The sequence below is a fragment of the Protobothrops mucrosquamatus genome, unplaced genomic scaffold, assembly GCF_001527695.2.
Source record: "Protobothrops mucrosquamatus isolate PMUCROS unplaced genomic scaffold, P.Mucros_1.0 scaffold3094, whole genome shotgun sequence".
NCBI classification, from domain to species: domain Eukaryota; kingdom Metazoa; phylum Chordata; class Lepidosauria; order Squamata; family Viperidae; genus Protobothrops; species Protobothrops mucrosquamatus.
This window is the reverse complement of record NW_015389102.1, coordinates 76,716-100,520: the sequence shown is the minus strand read 5'-3', so window position 1 is coordinate 100,520 and position 23,805 is coordinate 76,716. Positions and strand designations below refer to the sequence as shown.

The 23,805-nt window shown below is 36.5% G+C and overlaps 1 protein-coding gene across 1 annotated transcript in view; it reads left to right on the top strand.

Annotated features, from left to right (window-relative positions):
* Positions 1–403: 403 nt before the first annotated feature.
* LOC107297034 (dynein heavy chain 6, axonemal) overlaps positions 404–23,805 on the top strand; it is a gene marked incomplete at its 5' end in the record, with an annotated part of 83,377 nt that continues 59,975 nt past the window's right edge. The window contains 12 exons of the mRNA XM_015826391.1: positions 404–575; positions 1,539–1,900; positions 3,355–3,522; positions 4,353–4,588; positions 8,154–8,415; positions 10,618–10,741; positions 11,609–11,805; positions 13,316–13,374; positions 14,949–15,090; positions 17,156–17,281; positions 19,070–19,234; positions 21,974–22,041. Coding sequence (XP_015681877.1) covers positions 404–575; positions 1,539–1,900; positions 3,355–3,522; positions 4,353–4,588; positions 8,154–8,415; positions 10,618–10,741; positions 11,609–11,805; positions 13,316–13,374; positions 14,949–15,090; positions 17,156–17,281; positions 19,070–19,234; positions 21,974–22,041 — 2,081 coding nt within the window. The remainder of the gene's footprint in view (positions 576–1,538; positions 1,901–3,354; positions 3,523–4,352; positions 4,589–8,153; positions 8,416–10,617; positions 10,742–11,608; positions 11,806–13,315; positions 13,375–14,948; positions 15,091–17,155; positions 17,282–19,069; positions 19,235–21,973; positions 22,042–23,805) is intronic.

Below are 23,805 nucleotides of genomic sequence, written 5' to 3'. Positions count from 1 at the left end.
AAATCAAAATAGTACAAATTATCAGTCTTGAATAAACAATCCAACAGTACAAATAACATGCTGAGAAAGAAGGGGGCATCTGTTCATCTGCTGAAAATCTTCTCTGATTTTAGCAGCAATGGCATGTTTTGTGTTCATTAATATTGCAGTTTTTCTAACAACTTCTTTTGGATTTAAACATCATGGAAGAAAATGCTGAATGACTGGCTTTTTGTACACGACTTAGGAATGACAAATTAACAGCAAAGCTGAGAAGAAAACACATTTTAGAAGTAATAGCATCGGTTTCTTGTAATGTGTACTAGTATTTTCCCCTTATTTTCTAGTAATATTTGTTTTCTGATTCTAAGTCCTTTTTTTAACAATGTAACTTTTTAATACCTGGTATTTATAAAATCTTTAGATAGTTGTAGAAGAATTCCTGGAAGATATAAACAATATTTTGAATTCTGGAGAGGTACCTAATCTGTTTGAAAAGGATGAACTGGAGTTTGTAATGGGAGCTACCCGACCCAAGGCAAAAGAAGCAGGAATAGCAGAGGGCAACAGAGATGAGGTAAGATATTATAAATATAGTATTGCTTTACATGCCTTATTTAAATCCATGTTTATTATAGATATTTAAAAGTGATAATGATAATGGTAATAATGATAATAATGATAATAATAACAACAACTTTATTGTCACTTTGAATGTATACCAATCAGCATACATCAAAATGAAATTTCGTTGCATACAGGTCTCAAAGGGCCACCATCTCTGATATACACTCCTTGTTCATGGCCAGCTCAAGTTTCAGAATGTCCATTTTAGTCTCCAGGGAGAGAACGATGGCAAACAGGACCGATGGAAACAGAGCTCCATGTGGATTAGCCCTCAATTTAGCTTGTATTCCTGCATGAGACCATCTCACCTCCTTTTCTTTTTCTGATCCTGTCTCTTCCACCTTTTCCTTAAAGGGGCCTCACTCCTTTTCGCCCCTGGAGCATGCTGCTGCCTCCAACTCCTCCAAAAGCCTCTCTCCCTTCCTCTGCGCCTGCCGACAGCCTCATCCAGTTCCTTCGCTCCATAAGCCCCGGGACCTCTCCTCCTCTGCCTTCTTCGGAAATAGCCCTGATTTGCAATAGAATCTGTCGCTGTGCCAGCAATCAGATCTTGCTGCCGGCAGAACAATATTTAAATGTATCAGCAATTTATAGAAAGTAAGAGTTACATACAGTAAGTAGTCCTCGACTCACAACTGTTTCGTGACTGTTTGAAATTTCAGTGGCACTGAAAAAGTGACTTATGACCATTTTTTATACATACAACCATTGCTGCATCCCACATGATCAAAATTCAGGCGCTTGGCAACTGGCATGTATTTATGACAGTTGCACTGTCCTGGAATCATGTGATCACCATTTGTAACCTTTTCAGCTGGCTTCTGACAAGCAAAGTCAATGGGGGAAGCTGAGTTCACTTAATGACCGCATGATTCACTTAACAGCTGCAGTGATTCACTTAACAACTGTGGCAAAAAAGGTCATACAATGAGGCAAAACTCACTTAGTATTGCTTCGCAATGGATTACCTGTATTTAAGTCGCTTAGACTATTGCTTCTTATAGTATATTATTCTCAGTTACACAAATTATCTAANTTTTCTTTCTTTCAGTGGCCAAAAGAAGCACTTCTTTCTGTATCAAGGACTTTTTTTATGCATGTTGATCTGGGAACTGATCGAATGAAAGAGAAACTTTCTGTAATGTGTGTAGACATCCACATGAGTGTAACAGAGATGGCAGAGCAGTATTATGCAGAGCTCCGGCGACGCTACTATACGACACCAACTTCCTATTTAGAGTTAATTAATCTTTATTTGTCCATGCTCGGTGAAAAAAGGAAGCAACTAGTTTCAGTAGGTTGAAGTTTATTAAAAGAATAATTGAATTAGCATAGAAGTGTGTTTTATTCCCTACCCCACTGTCGTCATACGAACAGACAAGATTTCTGTTGTTCTTTACAGTGAAAATATTGCTATTCAGTATTAGGAGTGTAGGTATTCTTTCTATCAAATTGGCTTAAATATAATCCCCCTTCCATTTATATCTAAATTTATCATGATTGTAATGCAGATGTCAATATTTCTTGGTAATTTCCTCTGTCTCTAAATAAGGCAATCTGCATTAAGGAAAAACAGGTATGTCGTTGGTTTTAGTGATGCTTTTCACAAATAATAGGAGTTTTGTGCGGTTATCTTCCATACAGATGCTGCTAATCATTAAAATGAATGACAATGTATTCTGGTCTTTATATATAGACCCAGAGCTAGGGCTGCAAATCTCTATAAGCTTCAAATGTTGTATGCAGCAAAGTAATAAGAGGCATAACTGAATATAGCAGCATGGGTGGGAATGTCTTTGTCTACCTCTCAGCGAAGAGTACCTACTAGATTGGCACAATATGGACTAGCCTTCTTCATTCTTCAGATGTCTTTAGACCAACGGCCCCCAACCTTTTGGGCACCAGGGACCAGTTCTGTGGAGAGAGGTTTTTCCATGGACCGGAGGGGGCGTGCTTTAGCATGCTGCCTATATCTCGCGGATGGGGCTTTGTTTGTTTGTGCAGCCCAGTTTCTGGCATGTCACGGACTGATGCCTGTCCACGTACCAGGAGTTGGGGAGCACTGCTTTAGACCATTCTTATTGATAGGGTTGCCAGGTGTCCACTATTTGAGTGGACAGTCCACTTTTTTCACATTATGTTCACTATTTTGTTTCACAAAATAGTGGACATTTTGTTTCACAAAATAGTGGACATTTTTTTATTCAAAAGCTTTATGATGAAATGGTACGTAATCTAAAGCTGTACAGTCTACTTTTTTTTACTACTTAACCCCCCCCCCCGCTTGTCCGCTATTTTTTGGAAGCAGACCTGGCAACCCTACTTATTGAAAATTCTGGGAGCCATGGTCTGATTGAGGAGTACCAACTGAGGAAGCCTACCCTAAGATCTAATAAAAGAAAACATTCTTTGAGTAATAAACATTGCAACAAAATGTCAATTATAGTGTGAAAACTAGGTTAACTTTGATAGAAATATTTACTTTCTTTTTGTAAAAAATAATGTTTTTTAGTAAAAGAAATGCTAAAACTATCCAGTCGAGTAATTACTTTGACATGCTGATTTGGCTAATTAAACTGTATATGTAATAAATACATATTAAAATATTCATATCATTATTATGGTCATTTTAATCTAACTATGATTATCTATAGACTTACTAAAAACAGCCACCTGCACCAGCTTTTTAAGATAATGTCTTTTCAAAGTACTGAAACAATTATCAGTATTTATTTGCTTATTTTTCAGGCTCGGGATCGTGTAAAAAATGGTTTAACCAAACTGTTAGAGACAAATGTACTTGTTGACAAAATGAAATTAGATCTTTCTGCTTTAGAACCAGTTCTCAAGGAAAAATCATTGGATGTTGAAGCCTTGATGGAAAAATTAGCAGTCGATCAAGAAAATGCTGATCAGGTATAAAATGTTATTAAATATTTTAAAATATATATATATATAACTCCATTGTGTGTCTTTCTCTATCTGAATATATCAGATAGCTTTTTCTGTTCAGCAGTTCTTAGATAAAGTAACATATATAAAAAACGTTTAAGAATCTATGTATTATATAAGTTAATATGTGTATGTTGTTAGAATGTGGATGCCAAATTAGAGATTTTGTAATCCCTAATAAATAGGGATGCACAAGCATCTTGAGATCACCTTTGAAAAAGAGAATCAGCCAATCTGCCATTTTGGGAGAAGCCACAATTTTTGCAATTTGAGAATTGTAACTACTTCCAAAATGGTACCCTCTTCCAGAATAGCACCACATGGCCTCTGTATAGGAAGATTGGCTAGCTCTCTTTCTCAAAGGTGGTCTTCAGTAAGCCGAGTGAGGTGTGACCTGGGTGAGAGGAGGTCCAAGGGTATGAAACCTAGTGGGGTGGGAAACTGTAAAAAGGGTGCCTCGAGATGGGGGTCACCCAGGTAAGACACATATGAACACCAAATCCTCCATTTAATGACGTAGAGAGTCACGTAACCAAAATGGGGAAAGCAGGCATTGTGGCCATTAAGCAAGGCAATCACATGGGTACTTCACTTCATGACTGCCACAACATATGATCATAATTCTGTGCTCAGTTGTGACCATAAGCCAAAGACTACCCGAAATGCAATTTGGATTACCTGTGTTTAAAATATTTTTTTTCCTTAGAATATTTATTTCTTCCTTTTAATTTAATTTATTTATTAAATTTTTACGCTGCCCATCTCCCCTACCAGGTGACTCTTTTTTCTTCCAGGTTCGGCGTGTTGTTCAGGAAGATGAAGCTGTTGCAAAAGTAAAAGCAGAGGAAACTCAAGCAATAGCTGATGATGCCCAGCGAGATTTGGATGAAGCCCTTCCAGCTTTAGAAGCTGCCAACAAAGCCTTAGATTCTTTAGATAAGGCAGATATTTCTGAAATCAGAGTTTTCACTAAACCTCCTGATCTTGTCATGACAGTGATGGAAGCTATTTGTATTCTTTTAAATGCAAAGTAAGATAGCTATACTGTATATTTAATCTTTTGCATTGACTTGTAGCTTTACCCTTCACCTAGAATGATGGTTTTTTCCCCCCTGAAAAGCAATTTTCTTTAGCATGTGTTAATTTCCCCATCTTTTGTGCACTGTACGTGATGCCCCTCTGATACAAATTTCCCTACAGCTACTGAAATAGCCAATGTCATGAAGCTGAAACCATAAACATGGTGACCTTACGCTCTCCCTTTGGTAATAGTTCTAGATAGATCTTTCCCTTCCCCCGCCCCACAGATATTAGGGCTTCAGATTCAAAAGGAAAAACATGCATCAGAGCGCACCTGGCACCTCTCAGCAACTTTTTAAAACTACTGAGTCTCTTCCCAAGGTCACCCACTTTTCTGCTGCAGCCGAGAGTGCAAACTTGAGAAAAGAAATGTTGGCTTGAATGAGTAGCTGACATGATATCCCAATGGAATCCAGTAATGAGTGACACTTTAAGTGTAGTTATTGGAAAGCAAATGAGAGGCAGAGTAATAGACTTTTTTAAAAGATAGGTTTATATAGACACCCAGCTAGAAACCAGGAGACCATGAGTTCTAATTCCACCTTAGGCATGAAAAACTGGCTGGGTGACTTTGGACAAATCACTCTCTCTCAGCCAGCCCAACCCACCTCATAAGCTTGTGTTTGAGGGGAAATGTGAGGAGGAAGAAGTATGAGGTATGTTCACTGACTTAGATTATTTATACAGATAATAAAGGTGGGATAAAAACACATAAATACAATAAGAGTTCTGACTTTTCAAGACTCTGGTCCACCTCATTGTAAATAGAATTTCATTTACTATGACCAAACTAAACTTCTTCTTTAATGCTTATAGTTGACTTCAGCATGCTTTTCCTCTTGATATTTGATCTTATTTTTTCCTTCCACATTTCTTCTGCTGTTGCACAATTCCAGCTGCTCTTTTTATATGTTCCCCCCCCCACAGACAAGGTGTCAACTATTGTGGAACAGCCTTAAAATATAGCTGCTCAGTTGGCTGTTAGCATAGGTATTTCATTGACCTTTAAGCTTTCCAAAAGACTAGTGCCCACCCAGTTCTCTGAACTGTCTTCCCCAATGGCTAAAATACCCTATGCTCTGATTCATCTTATAGAGAATTTAAGGATGGCTATACATCTCATAGCATCCTGCCCCTAACATAGTCTATTTCATGATTGACATTTGCAATCAACTATTATATATTTACTAAAAGATTTGATTTTTCAGTTAAGGAAAAATCCTCATTGTAATCCAAATTCAATTTTGTACATGCCAAATATAACTGACATGTAGAGTAAATTTGCAAATTGGCTCTACCCTTCTTGTATGTCCCATCTGCTTATGAGTATGAATAACTCCCTAAATCGATGCACCTCTTTGATGTTTTATGATGATTACTCGTTTGATATAATCAAATGATTACTCATTTGATTACGTCTGATTTATTTTGGCCATATCATGGGTGCAAATTCACTGGAGAAGGCGATATCGCTAGGAATGGTTAATGGAACAAGAAAAAGGGGCAAGCAAAAAACATGCTGACTTGATAACATCAAATCTGATACAAAGTTGTACATCCAACAATTGAAAGAAGCTGTACTTGACAGGATAGCATGGAGAGCACTTGCCTACAAAGTTACCAAGAGTCAGACACAACTAAACAATTAAAACAACAACTCATTTGGTTAGTTAGTTTAATCATTTGTTCTGGGTAAATTGATCATAATACATATTTATATTACACAATTACACTTGTTTATTAGATAAAGGTATGGATTTAGTATAGATGTATTCCTAATAAGATTTACAAAAAATGAGCCACACTGAATTTAGTTACTCTGAGTAAATAGAAATGCTGTCCAATATTATCAAGTTTAAAGTGAAATAACTGTTCAATAACTGTGACTAAATGGTACCAGTTTATTTATATGTTTGTCAATTTCTTACAAGGCCGTCTTCTCTTCATCTATTTATATCAGTTTGAGAATCTGTATTCTCGATATCTTTTTTAATGCTGGGAGAGCATTAAATAATATAGAATTATTATATTTTTGGATGCTTCACTTATGATTTCAGTAGTCTTGATTTTAAAACAACATTGTTTTGTCATGTAGCAATTTGAGCTCTTGATGAATGAAAATGTAACATGTAGATAACTATCCTTTTTTGAAAAGAGAAATCAGAACATTTCATGTATGAGTTTCTCTTCCTATAACTAAAGGACTGTAATTAATCACATCTTTCAGGTTATTTATGACAGTACATAAAGAGGGTAACCCGATACATGTTTACTGAGAAATAAAAAGCTACATTTAATAATTGCTTTTAGAGGGTGTAGCATAAAATTGCACAGCCCAATTTGTAGTTGCCAAATAAACTACAACACTTGGAATATTTAGTGCTGGCCCTTCAGTTTCTCAGCAGAACTAAGCCTCAAGCTGCAGTTGTAAATTGTCTTCTTTCCATTTCTACATAAAAAAAGAATTATGTATGACATCAAAAATGATAGCAGCATATTGTATCAATCTCTCATTTACAGTATGTCAATGATATGGATGAAAATGTATTTTCTGTTTAAAAACTATAAAGGAACCTTGTGTTTGCCAAGCAAAAAGGAAAGATCAAAAAGACTGCCTCAAGATAATGAAATAATATTATATATATATACTTGTTGTGAGGTAGTTAGATTTTCCATGCTGTAAAACAGGGGTGTCAAACTGCCAGCCCGCAGGCCAGATGCATCATGCTGAAACTGCGCCCCCCCCCAGCTCCGGCAATGGGGGAAAAGTCGCGATACGTCGTGACACATCATGTGACGTGGCGAATTTGACTCCCCTGCTGTAAAGGAAGAGAAATTTTAGCAGCCTATTATACTTCCTTTTTTAAAAATGAAATAAATGATATTCATAATGTTTAAGGCCTCAGGCTGGATTCAGGAGACTGTAAATTCTAGTCCCGCTTTATCATGAAGGCCGGCTGAGTGATTTTGGGCCAATCTCTCAGCCCAACCACCTCACATGGTTGTTGTGGGGAGAATAGGAAGGAGGAGGAGTTAGGTATGTTCACTGCCTGGACTTACTTATAAAAAATAATGAAGGTGGGATAAAAAATCTAAATAATAATAAGATTTCATCCTGCAATGATTCACCATCAAACATCCACATTTGCCTATCCCAGGTGCTTGGGAAGGACTCAATTGGTGGATACAAATGTAAAACCCAGTTTGACCATCTGGCTGGCTGTGTGACAAACCGTAGAAGTTTCAGTTTATGATACCACAAAACAGTAACTTAAACATGCAGTGTCTTTCCTTGTATTATATCTTCTCCCTAGAATCAGAAGCCTAAATAATTGTTTTTAATTCTTCTCACCAAGTCTGCATACTGGATATACCTGTAGGTCATTAAATATATATTTCATCTTAAAACTGGATTTAAAAAAAACAAAAAACAGCACACCCTATAATACAGATCTTTTTACAATATATATTTTCCAGGGTAAATCTTCATCATTTTTTTCATTTTAATCTTTCAGGCCTGACTGGGCAACAGCAAAACAACTACTTGGGGATTCCGCCTTCCTGAGAAAGCTTCTAGAATATGACAAGGAAAATATAAAAAGCGCAGTATTAATTAAGCTTCAGAAATACATAAACAATCCTGACTTTATACCAGAAAAGGTAGAGAAAGTGTCAAGGGCATGCAAGTCTATGTGCATGTGGGTGAGAGCTATGGATTTATACTCTCGTATTGTGAAAGTGGTCGAACCAAAAAGGCAAAAGTTACATGCTGCCCAGGTATTTATTCTTTTTTTCCCCCCAAGATTTTTTTTATCTGAGGTCTGATTATTAACTGATGAATCAATCCACTTTCATCACAACTCTCTTCTCTTTTTTACCTATTAGCAACTAGATGATGGAGACAAGCACTTTTTTTTCTGGTAGAATCAGTCCACTGTTGATTCTTTCATGCAAGGATGTTCCCTATATTGACATATAGCCTATTTTGGATTATGGAAACGGTGGAATTCTTTATTCACAATGTTAGATATTAAATGCCTTTCCTCCTTCTTTTCCATTTCATTCCCAAACCTGCCGGGGCATAGAGTAGTTTTCTTGTCTTGAAAAAGCATAGAGTAAAAGAAGAATTTGCTGACTCTCTAGGGGTGCCCTTCTGCATTTGTTTCCTTAGACCAGGCTGATAGTGGTGGAGAACATTTGGTTAGTTTAGCTTTCATAGAAATCTCCTCAATTATCATGGCTTAACAGTAGCACTGCTACCAGAACAATTTCAATATTATTTTTTTCTATATCAAACTCTCTCAAATCAAACTGACAGAGCTAGGGGCCGAGTTTATGTACTTCCTGCTCCCCCCCGGCCCAGAATAATCGCTCTCTGTGTCTAAAGTGGAGGCAATTACAAGTGAATGATTTTTTTTAAAAAAAAATCAGCATCAGCTTATTTTTATGAGTGGCAACGTTTATCTTTTTATTTTATTTTCCTCTTTTATTTCTATTGCATGATCCCCAAATTAGAGAATGTGTTGTTTCTGGAATTGCCTTCATTTGCATCTTTAGAAGAGCAATTAAGATTTACTTCTGTAACAAGATGCTTGCTACACATCTTATAACACATCAGAAGGGTATAATGTTATTTATATATCTTTGAGAAGAAATATATTTGGCATTTCTGTAATTGGTTGTTGTTAGCTGTCTTGATCCTAATGTGAACAGAATGGACGACTATAAATGGAATAAATGAATCTAATGTATTTTGCCAGCACGCCCCAAAACCATTGGTCTTTGCATGTCTTTAAGTGGCATGCCATAATGAAGTAGCAACATTTCAGAAATATTTGACTATCTGATAAATGAGAACCATCATATGAGAATATAAAATAAAATTGAAATCAGGGAGGAAAACCTGCTGCTGTCCATTTTTCCCCACAAACTTGTCAAGATGTTTCAAGGAAAGTTGTTGCTATAATTCCCTTTCCAACATTTTTATTCCCCACAAAGCATGTGTGCATGAATGGGGATAGGAAGGAATATTTTATAGCTGTTCCATTTATTAATATATTTAATTAGATTGGTATCATAATAAATTAGCATGGTACCGAAAGAGTTGGATTTGTGATACTTTGATTCAAATGCAATTCTATTTTTAAGGGTGGTGACTCATTTTGAGGAAATCTTGAGATTCCTCAAAATGAACATCAATATGTATTAAATGTTGTATAATTTATAATGTTATATAAGTAGATATAATGTATAATTATTTGTAGTTTCTTCTATATTCCATTTTGCTGTAAAGCAACTGTGCAAATGAATAAAATAAGACTTGGAACACTACATCCAGTTTTGGTCACCACGATGTAAAAAAGATGTTGAGACTCTAGAAAGAGTACAGAGAAGAGCAACAAAGATGATTAGGGGACTGGAGGCTAAAACATATGAGGAACGGTTGCTGGAATTGGGTATGTCTAGTTTAAGGAAGAGAAGGACGAGGGGGGACATGATAGCAGTGTTCCAATATCTCAGGGGCTGCCACAAAGAAGAGGGAGTCAAGCTATTTTCCAAAGTGCCTGAAGGCAGGACAAGAAGCAACGGGTGGAAACTAATCAAGGAGAGAAGCAACCTAGAACTAAGGAGAAACTTCCTGACAGAACAATTAACCAGTGGAACAACCTGCCTCCAGAAGCGGTGAATGTTCCAACACTGGAAATTTTTAAGAAGAGACTGGACAGCCATTTGTCTGAAATGGTGTAGGGTTTCCTGCCTGAGCAGGGGGTTGGACTCGATGACCTCCAAGATCCCTTCCAACTTTATTATTATTATTATTATTATTATTATTATTATTATTATTATTATTATTATTATTATTATTATTATTATTATTATTATTATTATTATTATTATTATTATTATTATTATTATTATTATTATACATTCAGAATATATGGCAGAATAATAATTTGAATTAATTTGTACTATGATTAGGCAGAACTTGATGCAACTTTAGCTACCCTTCGTGATAAGCAAAAAAAACTGAGACAGGTAGAGGAACAAATACAGGAATTACAAGACCAATATGAAAGAAGTGTGAATGAAAAAGAAACCCTTGGTAAGTACCTATTTAAAAAAAATATGAAAAATATTTTACAGTGGTGTTTCTTAATTACCTTCTTACTGTATGGAACAAAGTTCCAAACTCTCATGAAGTCTGTACTAATACAGGTAGTCCTTGACTTACGACCACAATTGAGCCCAAAATTTCTGTTGCTAAGCAAAATAGTTGTCAAGTGAGTTTTGCCACATTTTGCGACCTCGCTTGCCAAAGTTGTTAAGTGAATCACTGCAGTTGTTATGTTAGTGACATGACTGTTAAGTGAATCTGGCTTCCCCATTGACTTTGTTTGTCAGAAGGTTGCAAAAAGTGATCACATGAACCCAGGACGCTGCAACCGTCATAAATGTGAGTCAGTTGCCAAGCGTTTGAATTTTGATAATGTGACAATTGGGGATGCTGCAACTGTCATAAGTTTGAAAAATGGTCATAAATCACCTTTTTTAGTGCCGTTGTAGGTTTGAACGGTCACTAAACGAACTGTTGTAAGTTGAGGACTGCCTGTAAAAGTTCACCAGTGTAGTTGATTAACATCTTAAAATCCTGCCTGCATGTCATTTTTCAAAAACTTATTTTCACTGAAGGTGTATACACAAAATGTAATAGTAAAACATCCATATGTGAGCAATGTATCATGTTACGTTAGGAAGGCCGTCTGGTAAGAAAGTGTATACTATCAAGAAAGTGTACGTTATCATCACAAAATCAAATGATCATAATCTATTTTTTAAGAATTACTCCACAATTGCTAATTCTAGTGATGTAATTTATTATTCATTAGAAAGACAAAAAATAGTCAACCAAATGAATTACCTGGTTTAAATAAATTATAACTGTGAACTAAATAGAATTATCCTTGTTTAGCAAAGACCATGGCACTGACTCAGGCTCGTCTTACCCGCGCTGGAAAACTTACGGCTGCGTTAGGGGATGAACAGGTTCGATGGGAAGAAAGTATTTTGAATTTTGAGGCAGAGATTTCAAACATCACTGGAAATGTATTCATAGCTGCTGCTTGTGTAGCTTACTATGGGGCTTTTACCGCACATTATAGACAATTGGTGAGTTAATTAAAATATTTACTTTCTCTAGACCGTACCTTTTACTGATTTGACTTTTATTTCCGTCTTAATATAAAGCCGATATGCTTCATAAAAGCCATTGTATGTCATAGAAGCAGTTGTAAATCTAAATAAGTGGAAATAATTTTTCCATATATGGAGAACTGTAAAAAAAATTCTTCACAGCCAAATCCTGATTTTCCCCTGTTTGCTGTCAGTAGTCAAGGGTGGCTGTGGATATTTTTCGATGCTGCTCTTTAAAATAATAATCAAGATCAAACAGAAGGAAAAACCTGTAAGTGGAAACTGTAACCTCGAATGAAAATAATGATTTGGGAAGCTAGCATTAATGCAAGCTGCTCAGGTCAAATATTTAAAACAGAGGGAGAAGGAGATTCCTTACCCTGCCCTGCACCCTGATAATTGATAGTACTGAGAGTAGCAGTTCCTCAGAAACTACTCTCTGTGAGTATGTGTATCTCTTCCTAGTTTTGGCGTGTACTAAAAAGCTTTACTGTTATATATAGATGGAGATATTTTATAGGAAAGTAAAATAGTTTATGTTTTTATTTATAGCTAGTCCTCGACTTACGACCACAGGTGAGCCCCACATTTCTGTTGTTAAGTGAGACATTTATTGTGAGTTTTGCCCCATTTTGTGACCTTTCTTGCCACAGTCGTTAAGTGAATCACTGCAGTTGATAAGTTAGTGACCTGGTTGTTAAGTGAATCTGGCTTCCCCATTGACTCTGCTTGCCAAAAGATTGCAAAAGGTGATCTCGTGACCTTGGGACACAGCAACGGTCATAAGTACGAACCAGTTGCCAAGCATCTGAATTTTGATCACATGTTCATGGGGAATGCTGGAAAGGTTGTAACTGTGAAAAATGGTCATAAGTCACTTTTTTCAGTGCCGTTGTAACTTTCAACGGTCACTAAATGAACTTGTAAGTCGAGGACTACCTGTATTTTAGCGGAAATTATAAATTGTTTATAAAGTAAAAATTGTCTAAAATTGTCTAAAAAACAAAAAAAATCATAATTAATTGATTACTTTCATTAACAGACACCTACAAAAGCAAAAATGTTTCCATAATTAGATTTTCATGGTTGGTTGCACAGTCAACCAGATATTTATAGAATTCATCTCAAGGACCTGGAATATTTTTTTATTATTAGGTTATTTAATGTAGATGACCATTCAGTTCTTTTTACCTTTACTTGAACTGATGTATCATTACCAATTGACTACTATCCAGCTACATTTCTATGTAATTTTCCATCCTCAAAGTCAGAAGCATTTGCTGAAAAATCAGATTTCTGGTCCCATTCATTTTGACAATCTCATTAAGAGAAAGATCTTTTGGTTTATAAGATTATTTATATCCCAAAAAATTACTATATAATTTCAGATCAGCCAGTTATATATATCTTCATATTGGACATCTGCCTTATTTCTTATAGTAACCGAAACAGCTTTTCCTGATTTATATTTCCCCTTTCAAATTAGTTAATTGAATGCTGGATCAAACAATGCCAAGATCTAGACATTCCTATTAGTTCTGAGTTGTCAGAATATTTATAAAACCCTCTGGGGATACTTTAAGCTGTTACCTTATGACTACCTAATGGAGCGCTAATACAAAGATGACTTTTACCGTAAGATCAATGTGCACCCGCTGCGACCGGTGAGTACTAACTAGGAGTCCTAGTCCATTCACAAATAAAATTAGTAAATAAGTATTGACCGTATAAGTTCTTTATAATATTTTTATTATTATTATTATTATTATTATTATTATTATTATTATTATTATTATTATTATTATTATTATTATTATTATTATTATTAAAATTTATATACCGCCCTATCTCCCTTACGGGACTCAGGGCGGTGAACAGGCAATAATAAAAATCACAATAAATATTAAATAAAAAGCCTGCTCTAAAATACCCCATATAAAAACCCCCACCAAAACACAATCAGAACTACGCCAGGCCGGCCGCATGGAATAGATGGGTTTTCAAGGCTTGGCGAAAGAGGCGCAGGTCCGTAGTTGTACGTAGGTCGGGCGGTAGGTAGTTTGTTTTTATATATAAAAGACATATTGTGTGCAATTATTATTTAGTATTTTTGGTTTATGGTCTTTTAGAGATTCAGCTGGACTTCTAGGCTCTGAATAGTATGTTCCTCCTGTTCCTTCTCTTCTCACCTTGCTCTGCTAGTTTGAAAAGAAGAAGAAAGACACCGAAGAATTTAGGGATTTGCCACTGCTTTTCTGAACACACAACTATTGTCAAACTGAACTTTCCCTCTAATTCTCAGCCACAATTTCACCAATCTATCACCGTGATCTGGTTTCTTTGAATAAACAAGCACCTCCTTTTTTCTCTATTATTATAGGAGACCTAGCCAATGGCTGCTACCCTCTTTCTAGAACTGTTGAAGTTTTGAACACCCAGAATTCCTTCAACCTTTTAATTAGCCCTAGAACTATTCACTTCTTTTTCTGGGCCCAATTACACACATACAATAGTATCTGGCAGTCTTCTGTAATGCCGGACTATAACAATAATAGCCACAAACAGCAATAACTGTTTAACCACATAGACTTATGTATTTGAAATGGGTGGCCATATAAATCTACCAGATAAAATAAAATAAAACGGAGTTACCCTGTGGTAAGATAGGTGTACTTGTAGGTCAAGGTAGCTATGTGAAAGAAAGGCCATAGTTTTTTCAAATTAACTAGACATCCTCTTACCAATAGCCATTATATCACTTTTTTTATTTCACTTTTTTTGTCATAGAACGCCCAGAAAAGGTTAATACAGCTGCCTAACATGCAAGCTGCCCAGGTTTGAATCCCAGAGGGGTATGACTAGCTGATGAGACCTAAAGAGCTTGAAAAAGCTATACTAATCTCCCACTAACTCTTTGTCAGCCACAAAATTTTGAATTTAGTGTTCACAGTATGTGACATCTGCCTGAAAACATGCTCCTAGATTGGAGCGAAATGCAGAACAGACTGATTTATATTTGGTAGACTGGTATATATATATATATATATATATATATATATATATATATATATATATATATATATATATATATATATATATATATATATATATATATNCAGTCTTATAAATATTTTGGGAGACCCCTATGAAATTCGACAATGGAATACTGATGGATTACCTCGCGATTATGTTTCTACTGAAAATGGCATTCTAGTTACACGTGGGCGACGCTGGCCACTCATGATTGATCCTCAGGATCAGGTAAGTGTTTATTTTAATCATTTATTCATAACTGGCATATTCAAGAAATATTATATAGTTTGTTTTTATATATAAAAGACATATTGTGTGCAATTATTATTCAGTATTGTTGGTTTATGGTCCTTTAGAGATTCAGCTGGACTTCTAGGCTCTGAATAGTATGTTCCTTCTGTTCCTTCTCTTCTCACCTTGCTCTGCTAGTTTGAAAAGAAGAAGAAAGACACCGAAGAATTTAGGGATTTGCCACTGCTTTTCTGAACACACAACTATTGTCAAACTGAACTTTCCCTCTAATTCTCAGCCACAATTTCACCAATCTATCACCGTGATCTGGTTTCTTTGAATAAACAAGCACCTCCTTTTTTCCTCTATTATTATAGGAGACCTAGCCAATGGCTGCTACCCTCTTTCTAGAACTGTTGATGTTTTGAACACCCAGAATTCTTTCAACCTTTTAATTAGCCCTAGAACTATTCACTTCTTTTTCTGGGCCCAATTACACACATACAATAGTATCTGGCAGTCTTCTGTAATGCCGGACTATAACAATAATAGCCACAAACAGCAATAACTGTTTAACCACATAGACTTGTATATTTGAAATGGGTGGCCATATAAATCTACCAAATAAAATAAAATAAAATAAAAGGGAGTTACCCTGTGGTAAGATAGGTGTACTTGTAGGACAAGGTAGCTATGTGAAAGAAAGGCCATAGTTTTTTTAAATTAACTAGACATCCTCTTACCAATAGCCATTATATCACTTTTTTATTTCACTGGTTAGGTAGAATAGGGAATTTAGGCAAAAATTGATTAAAGAATAGATCAAAATTAAAATCTAATTATGTGATTGTGATTATGTGATTGATATATATACATACATACATACATACACACACACACACACACAGGGCTTTTTTTGTCATAGAACGCCCAGAAAAGGTTAATACAGCTGCCTAACATGCAAGCTGCCCAGGTTCGAATCCCAGAGGGGTATGACTAGCTGATGAGACCTAAAGAGCTTGAAATAGCTATACTAGTCTCCCACTAACTCTTTGTCAGCCACAAAATTTTGAATTTACAGTGTTCACAGTATGTGACGTCTGCCTGCAAAACATGCTCCTAGATTGGAGCGAAACGCAGAACAGACTGATTTATATTTGATAGACCGGTATATATATGTGTATATATGTGTGTCCGATAATCTTCAAAACTCGAATCCCAGGTATACTCATGTTAGAAATATAAAAAGCCAAACTCCAGGATAAATATAAAAACAAACTGTTTTATTACTAAGCTTTCGTCGGTCCTCTGCTGACATCGTCAGAGTAAAAGCTGGAGGCTGGCTAGCCCGCTTATATAGCTGGCTATTTCAACAATCTGCTCATGGAGTGAATAATTGGTCCCTCCTCCCTTCGCCCCCTCCTAGTCAACAGTATTGCTCCTAATCGCATTGCGCCTGCCTGCGTGCGTTTGAATCCTGGCGCTTTTTCTCCCCCCCACCCTCCTTCTCTCTGTCCATTAAGAAACCATTCATATTTCCTAGGTTCTGCAAATAAATTGAGGATTGTTGGTAGTAAATAGTTCCTGACATATCCTCAGTGCTAACAGTGTTCTTTCTCTCAAACCTTCTTAAAAGAAATACTCTACACTGTTGATACTAGCACTACTATATGCATCAGATTTGAAGCATCCCTCTGCTCCTTGTTGTAACAATCCTCTTTCTCATGTGAATTCCTTGCCATAGGTGGGGGATCTCATGTACCAGGCAGTGGAGAAAATACTGTTGTATTTTACTTTAATTTTACTTGAAAAACCATGAGCATAACTGAGAAATATTGGTTCAAATTCTCATCCTGCCTCTAATTATCACCCTGAAAAAACAAGGCAAGCAGTAGACATCGATTTCACTCTATGTTGATATAGCAATCATAGAAATAAGAAGGAAATTAATTTTCAGGGTCTGGCTGTTTTTAAAAACAAATAAAATGAGCAGTCCTTTTTAGTGTTCAATTAAGATTTCACATTTAACTTCACATTTAATCATATTTTTTCTAATATACAGGCAAACCGTTGGATAAGAAACAAAGAAGCAAAATGTGGTTTAAAAATAATTAAGCTCACGGACAGTGGTTTCCTGCGTACACTGGAGAACGCTATTCGTCTGGGTTTACCCGTGCTTCTAGAAGAGGTTTGCATCTTTTTGCATTTACACATGATAAATCTTATTATTTCTTTTATTTATAGTTATTTGATTTATTCTGCAGGCTACAATTGCTTGCTAAAAGGTCCATAAGAAAAATGTCTGTTTTCAACTTCTGGAAGAATCTATGTTTATTTATTTGTTCATTTATTTTATTTGTCAAATTTTGTTTATCAAATTTCTACCCAACCCATCTCACCTGAATGCCTCTGGGCAGTTTACAAACAAAACATAGGACAGTCTACAAAAAAAGATAAGAGTTTAAAAAACCCATGTTAAATGAGTTTAACAGAATTAAAACAAGTTAAAAAGTTTAAAAATTTAAAATGTTACAAAAGGTGGAGGGTGTGTCTCAAGCCACCAGCCACCCCCAGGGTTGTGTACCAGTCTTGGACCCCCGTGCCAGTTATTTACCATTTATGAGAATTCCATGTGAATATAGATATTGGATCATAGTTAGTAGCTTCAAAAGGTTTATAGTAAAATCCTTTTAAACCCGCAGTTCTATACACACCGTCACTTAATTTATAGTTAAGACCTTGTGATTCGAATTAGAATCACAGTAAAAATGGTCATAAAATCCAGTCATGGGATGCTCAATTTATGACTACAATGACTTACAACAGAAATTTCGGTCCCAATTATGGTAATAAGTCAAAGACTACTTGTAACAACATTCCAACTCATTGCCCAATTGCCTCTTCCAAAAGAGATGTACCATATTGTAGAAGTTTTAAAATTCTTTTGTTCACGGCTCCAAACCAGGTCCAGTTATTTTAAAGCACAATTTTTCTCTGGCCAGCTTATTCCCCAATACCCGAAATCTTTTTCCATTCTTTTCGGTGTTAGAGAATTATCCTGCTGAAAGATATAGATCTGAGCTCTTTTATATCATGTCTTTATAACAGTCTGCTGGGTTGAAAAGCATAAAAAAAGGAAGGGCGGGAGAAAACCATCCTATTTGTGCTTTTTATCATTGTGAATATCTGAAAATACTTTTTCCATTTTGGGGAGGAGATATATCCCAAAGCTTTGCATCCTAGAAAGTTATCAGTTTTATCCATATTTACTGAATATAATGGTAATAGTAATGGTAAAGGTAGATAATGGACTTCTTATATGAATGCCTCAAAGCCCTTTATATGAAATAGCAGTTAATAAGTCTGACACACCAGTAAGGTTTGGAAACTTGGAACCCTGTAAGTAGGGACAATTGTGCTGATCTTTTTGTCTTGATAAAGTCCAAATTGAGAGAGAGATAATTATATAACTAGCTGTTACATACAGGGTTCCAGATTTTGAAATACTATTATATATGTATCAATATATGAAGATGCTGTGGCTCAACTACCGTGGGTTGTGACTGTGAAATCTGACCTTTTCTTCCCGATCTCTTCTAAACAGCCTAATGCAGGGGTGTCAAACTGCTGGCCCACAGACCGGATGCATCATGGCAAAACCACGCCCACCCCATTGCCGCCAATGGAAAAAAAGTCACGATATGTTGCGACACATCACGTGATGTGGCGAGTTTGACACTCCTGGCCTAATGCATGCAAGTTCTAACTCAGGGGTGTCAAACTGCCGGCCCGTGGGCCAGACGCGTCACAAGGAAACTGCGCTCACCCCATTGCCGGCAATGGGGGAAAAGTTCCAAGATGTTGCGTGATGTCATGTGATGTCGCACGTTTGACATGTCTGTTCTAACTGATTTTTTAATGATTTTTTCAAAACCATACTTGGTAAAATGTATGCTTTTCTTCTTCTTTTCAATAGATTAAAGAAACGCTTGACCCAGCCCTGGAACCTATTCTTTTGAAGCAGACTTTTGTTTCTGGTGGAAGACTGTTAATTCGCCTTGGAGATTCAGACATAGATTATGATAAAAACTTTAAGTTCTACATGACAACAAAAATGCCAAATCCCCACTATTTACCTGAGGTATAATATTAATGAGATGTAGCTGAGCTGCAATTTTCTTCAGAGTTATTCAATTGAGCATAATTCTGAGTAGACAACATAAAATTAGACTCTTCAGAATTTAAAAAGAGGCATTTTTCACTCAATTAAAGTAATTATATATTTTGTTTGCAAAACCATCTTAGGCTTTTTTTTAATCTAAATTAACAACATCTGTAAAAGTTATACTAGGAACGTTTTTGTACAGTTGGTAGACAGTGTGCTAATAGCACTTTCTGGGCTCCATGATTTTGGTTTTTTGGTTTTTTTATATGCATAATTTACTATAAGAAATGGGAACTATGAATGTTAATCAGCTTGTGTTCTAATGCTTTTCAACTTTTTTCTATGGAGAAAAATGAGCTAGAATTGGTACATTGTTTACTTTCTTTTGCTTATGAACATTTGAAATAGAATGTAATTTGAAATATGGTCCTGGAGCCCTGAAACTGCTATATCAATTATACCAGAAAACAATAAACCAGTGGTAACTTTCAAACAGAAGCTCCTACAAAGGTGAGGTGTATGAGAGAGAAAGTGAGAGATAAGGGATACTGTATATTAAAGGACAAACCTCTCAGGTAAGTTTGTTTATTGTAGAAAAGTGATGAATCCATTATGAAACATTTCCTGCTTTTATAATGAGATCAGTTTTGAAAATCTTGTACCTCTTTCTCTTACACAAGCAACACAATGATCTAGAAATCCTGGTTTGGATCTATCTCTTTTTTTGGTACCAGTTATATCTAGTAACACTCTGCTTAATTTTAATCATATGTGAACTTAGTGTCGGCCTTCCCAGGTATATCAGACAGGACACATGTTTAGATGAGTTAATTCTACTTTATTGTAAAGGTACATTAACATTAAATCTGATAATACAAATCTTCCACCGTCTCTTTTACAGCCTGAGAATTTAGAGAGTCCCTTTGGAGCCTCTTTCTCTGCCGAAAATGCAGGTGTAGGCTATGCTCTCTCTTATGTGACTGTTCCATAGACAGTGGTGGGATTCAGCCAGTTTGCACCAGTTCGGCAGAACCAGTAACTTAATTTTTTGTTGCCCAGGCCCAGAATGGACTTCTGGAAGTGGCATCCACACAGAGAACCGGTTGTTCACATATTTGACTCTGTGCACATTTGAATCTGTTCACATATTTGACCCCTGTCCATAGACACTATTTCTTCACCCCCATCTCTCCAGGTCTTCTCAGATACCATTACATGAAGACTTAATGTGGTTTGTGTATAATGTGTTATGTGATCCTAGCCTTTTGGGTTAAACAAATAATAGATTAGAGCTTAAGGTATTACACAGAACCAGCCACAATGGCGTTTTCAACAAAACCTTGTCAAAAGAAGCCTTAGGTTAGCTCAAGTTGTGAACCAGCTAGTGAATGACTCAGCATCTAGATCAGGGGTGTCAAACTCAATTTCATTGAGGGCAGCATCAGCATTGCGGTTGCCCTCAGGGGGCCAGGTGGGTGTGGCCAGGGTGGGTGCGGCCTACTGGGTGGGCATGGATGGAGTAGGTGTGGCCTACTGGTGGGCGTGGCCAGCTCTACATCGTTCGTATCAAGGATGCCTGTGGGGGCCTGGGCAGGAGTGGGATAAATCTGAGGGTCTCTGGCAGACGGGGGTGGGACCAGGGCAAGTGCCAAGGCATGGTCCACTGGAGGAGCCTCATTGTTCCTCTCAGGCCATGCGGGGGTGGGGTTATGGAGCTAAGACTGAATGCATTTCAGCATAGATGGCCACCACAAAATTGTACATTGGCTCCCGGCCAGCCTGGGCCAGGGCCAAGGCAGAGGGGGCCATTCCCTCACTATTTCCAGGATGGCTTCGCAGGCCACATGAAACCACTTCGAGGGCCGCATCCGGCCCCCGGGCCTTGTGTTTGACATGTCTGATCTAGATAAATATAGCCTACACCAGAATTTTCCATGTATCAGCCAAATGCAGTAGATTTTGCAATACAGAGGAAGTTAAATTGCATACTACAGGTGACATTGGAAGGCTAAGGGAAAAAAGCACTTTATGTTAAATGCTGCCTCTTTCCCTGTAATGTATTACAATGCTTTTCTACAATATTGTAGTGCACATTTTAAATCTTCACCCATGATTTGAAACAGGGCAGGGAAAGGTACAACATAATGACATTACAGTTTGAGAAATATTATATATTAGAAGATAAGGAAGAAGAAAGCATTGGACTATTAATTTTAGTGGCATTTCCATGTCACCATAAAATTATTTTGGTGGGGTATTAAATGTTTTATAGTCCAACTGTGAAAAATCAATTCAAGGCCACAGTTACTGTATAACTTTTCAGAAGTAATGAGCAGTGTAACAACAACTGAAACTGATAAAGAATGTCATCTGTACTTGGGAGTATCAAGTCCTATCAAAGCACATTAGCTTGGCTGATTTGGCAACAAGCTAAGGAACATGAGCAGTTCTTAACCGCTTTGCCCGCATCCAGGGATATCTTAAGGCATTTGCAACCAGTTTCAGAGTGCAAAATATTTATAAAATATATAACTTTGATTTCATTAAAGGACCTTAATTGAGATTTATGGTTGAGTAAACATCCGCTAGACTGCAATGTGAATTTCTTATCATCTTTTGAAGGGTCATACATAACTTTTTATCATTATTTTTTTAAATCTGAATATAACATTCTTTTTAACATGAAGATGCTTTTCTTTTTTCTTTTTCTTATAGGTGTGCATCAAAGTAACCATAATAAATTTCACTGTTACCCGATCTGGTCTGGAAGATCAGCTGCTAAGGTACTGCTTCTATTTCTTCGTGTAATTTATTGAGTATGTCTATAGTATATAGCAGTCTTATAGACTCTGTGTGTAAATTCTGCACAACTTCCCTATAGCCTCATCTCACCTGCATGAATCATTATTAGTTTCTTCTATCATTGTTGTGAGGTGTGAAAAAAGTATCATATTTATTCATTAATTAGATAAAACAAAGTAGTGGAAACCTAATATTTATCAGTAACAGAAGAATGTGTTTCACTGAAATGTGGTTGTGTGCTGATAAGCATTACAAAAGAACCTACTAATGTTCTAAAGTATGGTAGTATCAATCTATCCAATGAGTTCTGATTAATTAATTAATTAATTAAAATCTCCTCTGTGCTCAAGGATCCAGCATCGAGATGCTGATTACTGTATCTCTGTGAATTTCACTGTTCTTTCCAGCTTCCATTCAGATGGTTGTTTCTGGAGAATACTAGTTCTGCCCTTTTTTATTTTATTATATTTTATTGTCTCTGGTGCTTTGTATTGTGGAGAGGAGCAGAAAGGTGTGAAACTTTCATTTGCATAGATCAAAACAGATCACACCTTCATCCTATCACTATAAGTACAACTAAGGAAAAAGTCCAGCTTAAAACAACTATCATTACCAGCCTGCCATTATCAACTCAACTGACGTGCTATCCTTTTGTAAAAACTAAAGAAACCTATATGGGGCTTAAAGTGAGGTTCCCACTTGTGGGAGAACAAAATAGATGGCAACAAATGTTTTCTGTTGAGTAAACATTTTTCTCCTTCCTCTCCCTCCTTCCTTGACACTTAGATGCCAAACAAGAAACTAAGAAATATTCGTCCTCAATTCAATTTTTAGTACCAAAGTTTTAATGTATAGCAAACACGGTTTTTTTAAATAATTGGGAAAATTGATAGTAGGAAGATAAGTATGAAAGCACTTGCTGATATCTGGATCAACTGTCATGGTTCTGACAGACAGAGACGAATAAAGCAGAACTCCAAGGCTTGCAAATTCCTCAAAAAACATGTTTATTAGTTATAAAGTATCAGCACGGTCAAAAGTGAAACCAAGTCTGAGTACACAAGTAACAATTTTCCAATACAAAGTTAAATGTCCCGTCCATAAAAGCTATGCAAGCAACTACGTTCCCAATATTAAGGTGACCAATCCTTCTCCTTTAGGGAGGACAGTCCTTCTTTTGTACTCATTTAAATAATAATTAATAGGCATGCAAGCATAATTACAATATAAAATGTTGTTACAAATGTTTTTTTTATTATGCATTTATCATATTATAGTGTATTCTGTATTATTGCAATGAATAAAATGTGTCCTCCTTCTCATTGTAAAAAAGTTGGTCACCTTACCAATATGATTATTTGGCACGCTTTTTATGCAACGCCCAGTCCCTAGTCTTGGGAGCATCCGATGACCTTGATTCCCATGGGACAAAAGATTATTTTGACTAATGAAGCACCTGGGCAATCCCCCTCCCTCCGTTCTATGTGGCAACTTAGAATGAGAAGGAAAATAGCTGCACCCTTGCTCATTTGTAGAGATGACATCAACACAGCACGGAAACGGCATTGGTCACGTTGGTCAATGATCTCTGGAGGGCCCGGGACAGGGGTTATTCCTCTGTCCTTGTTCTTTTGGACCTCTCAGCGGCTTTTGATACTGTGGACCACGGTATCATGCTGCGGCGACTCGGTGAGTTAGGAATGGGAGGCACCGTTATGCGGTGGTTCTCTTCCTTCCTCACCGAC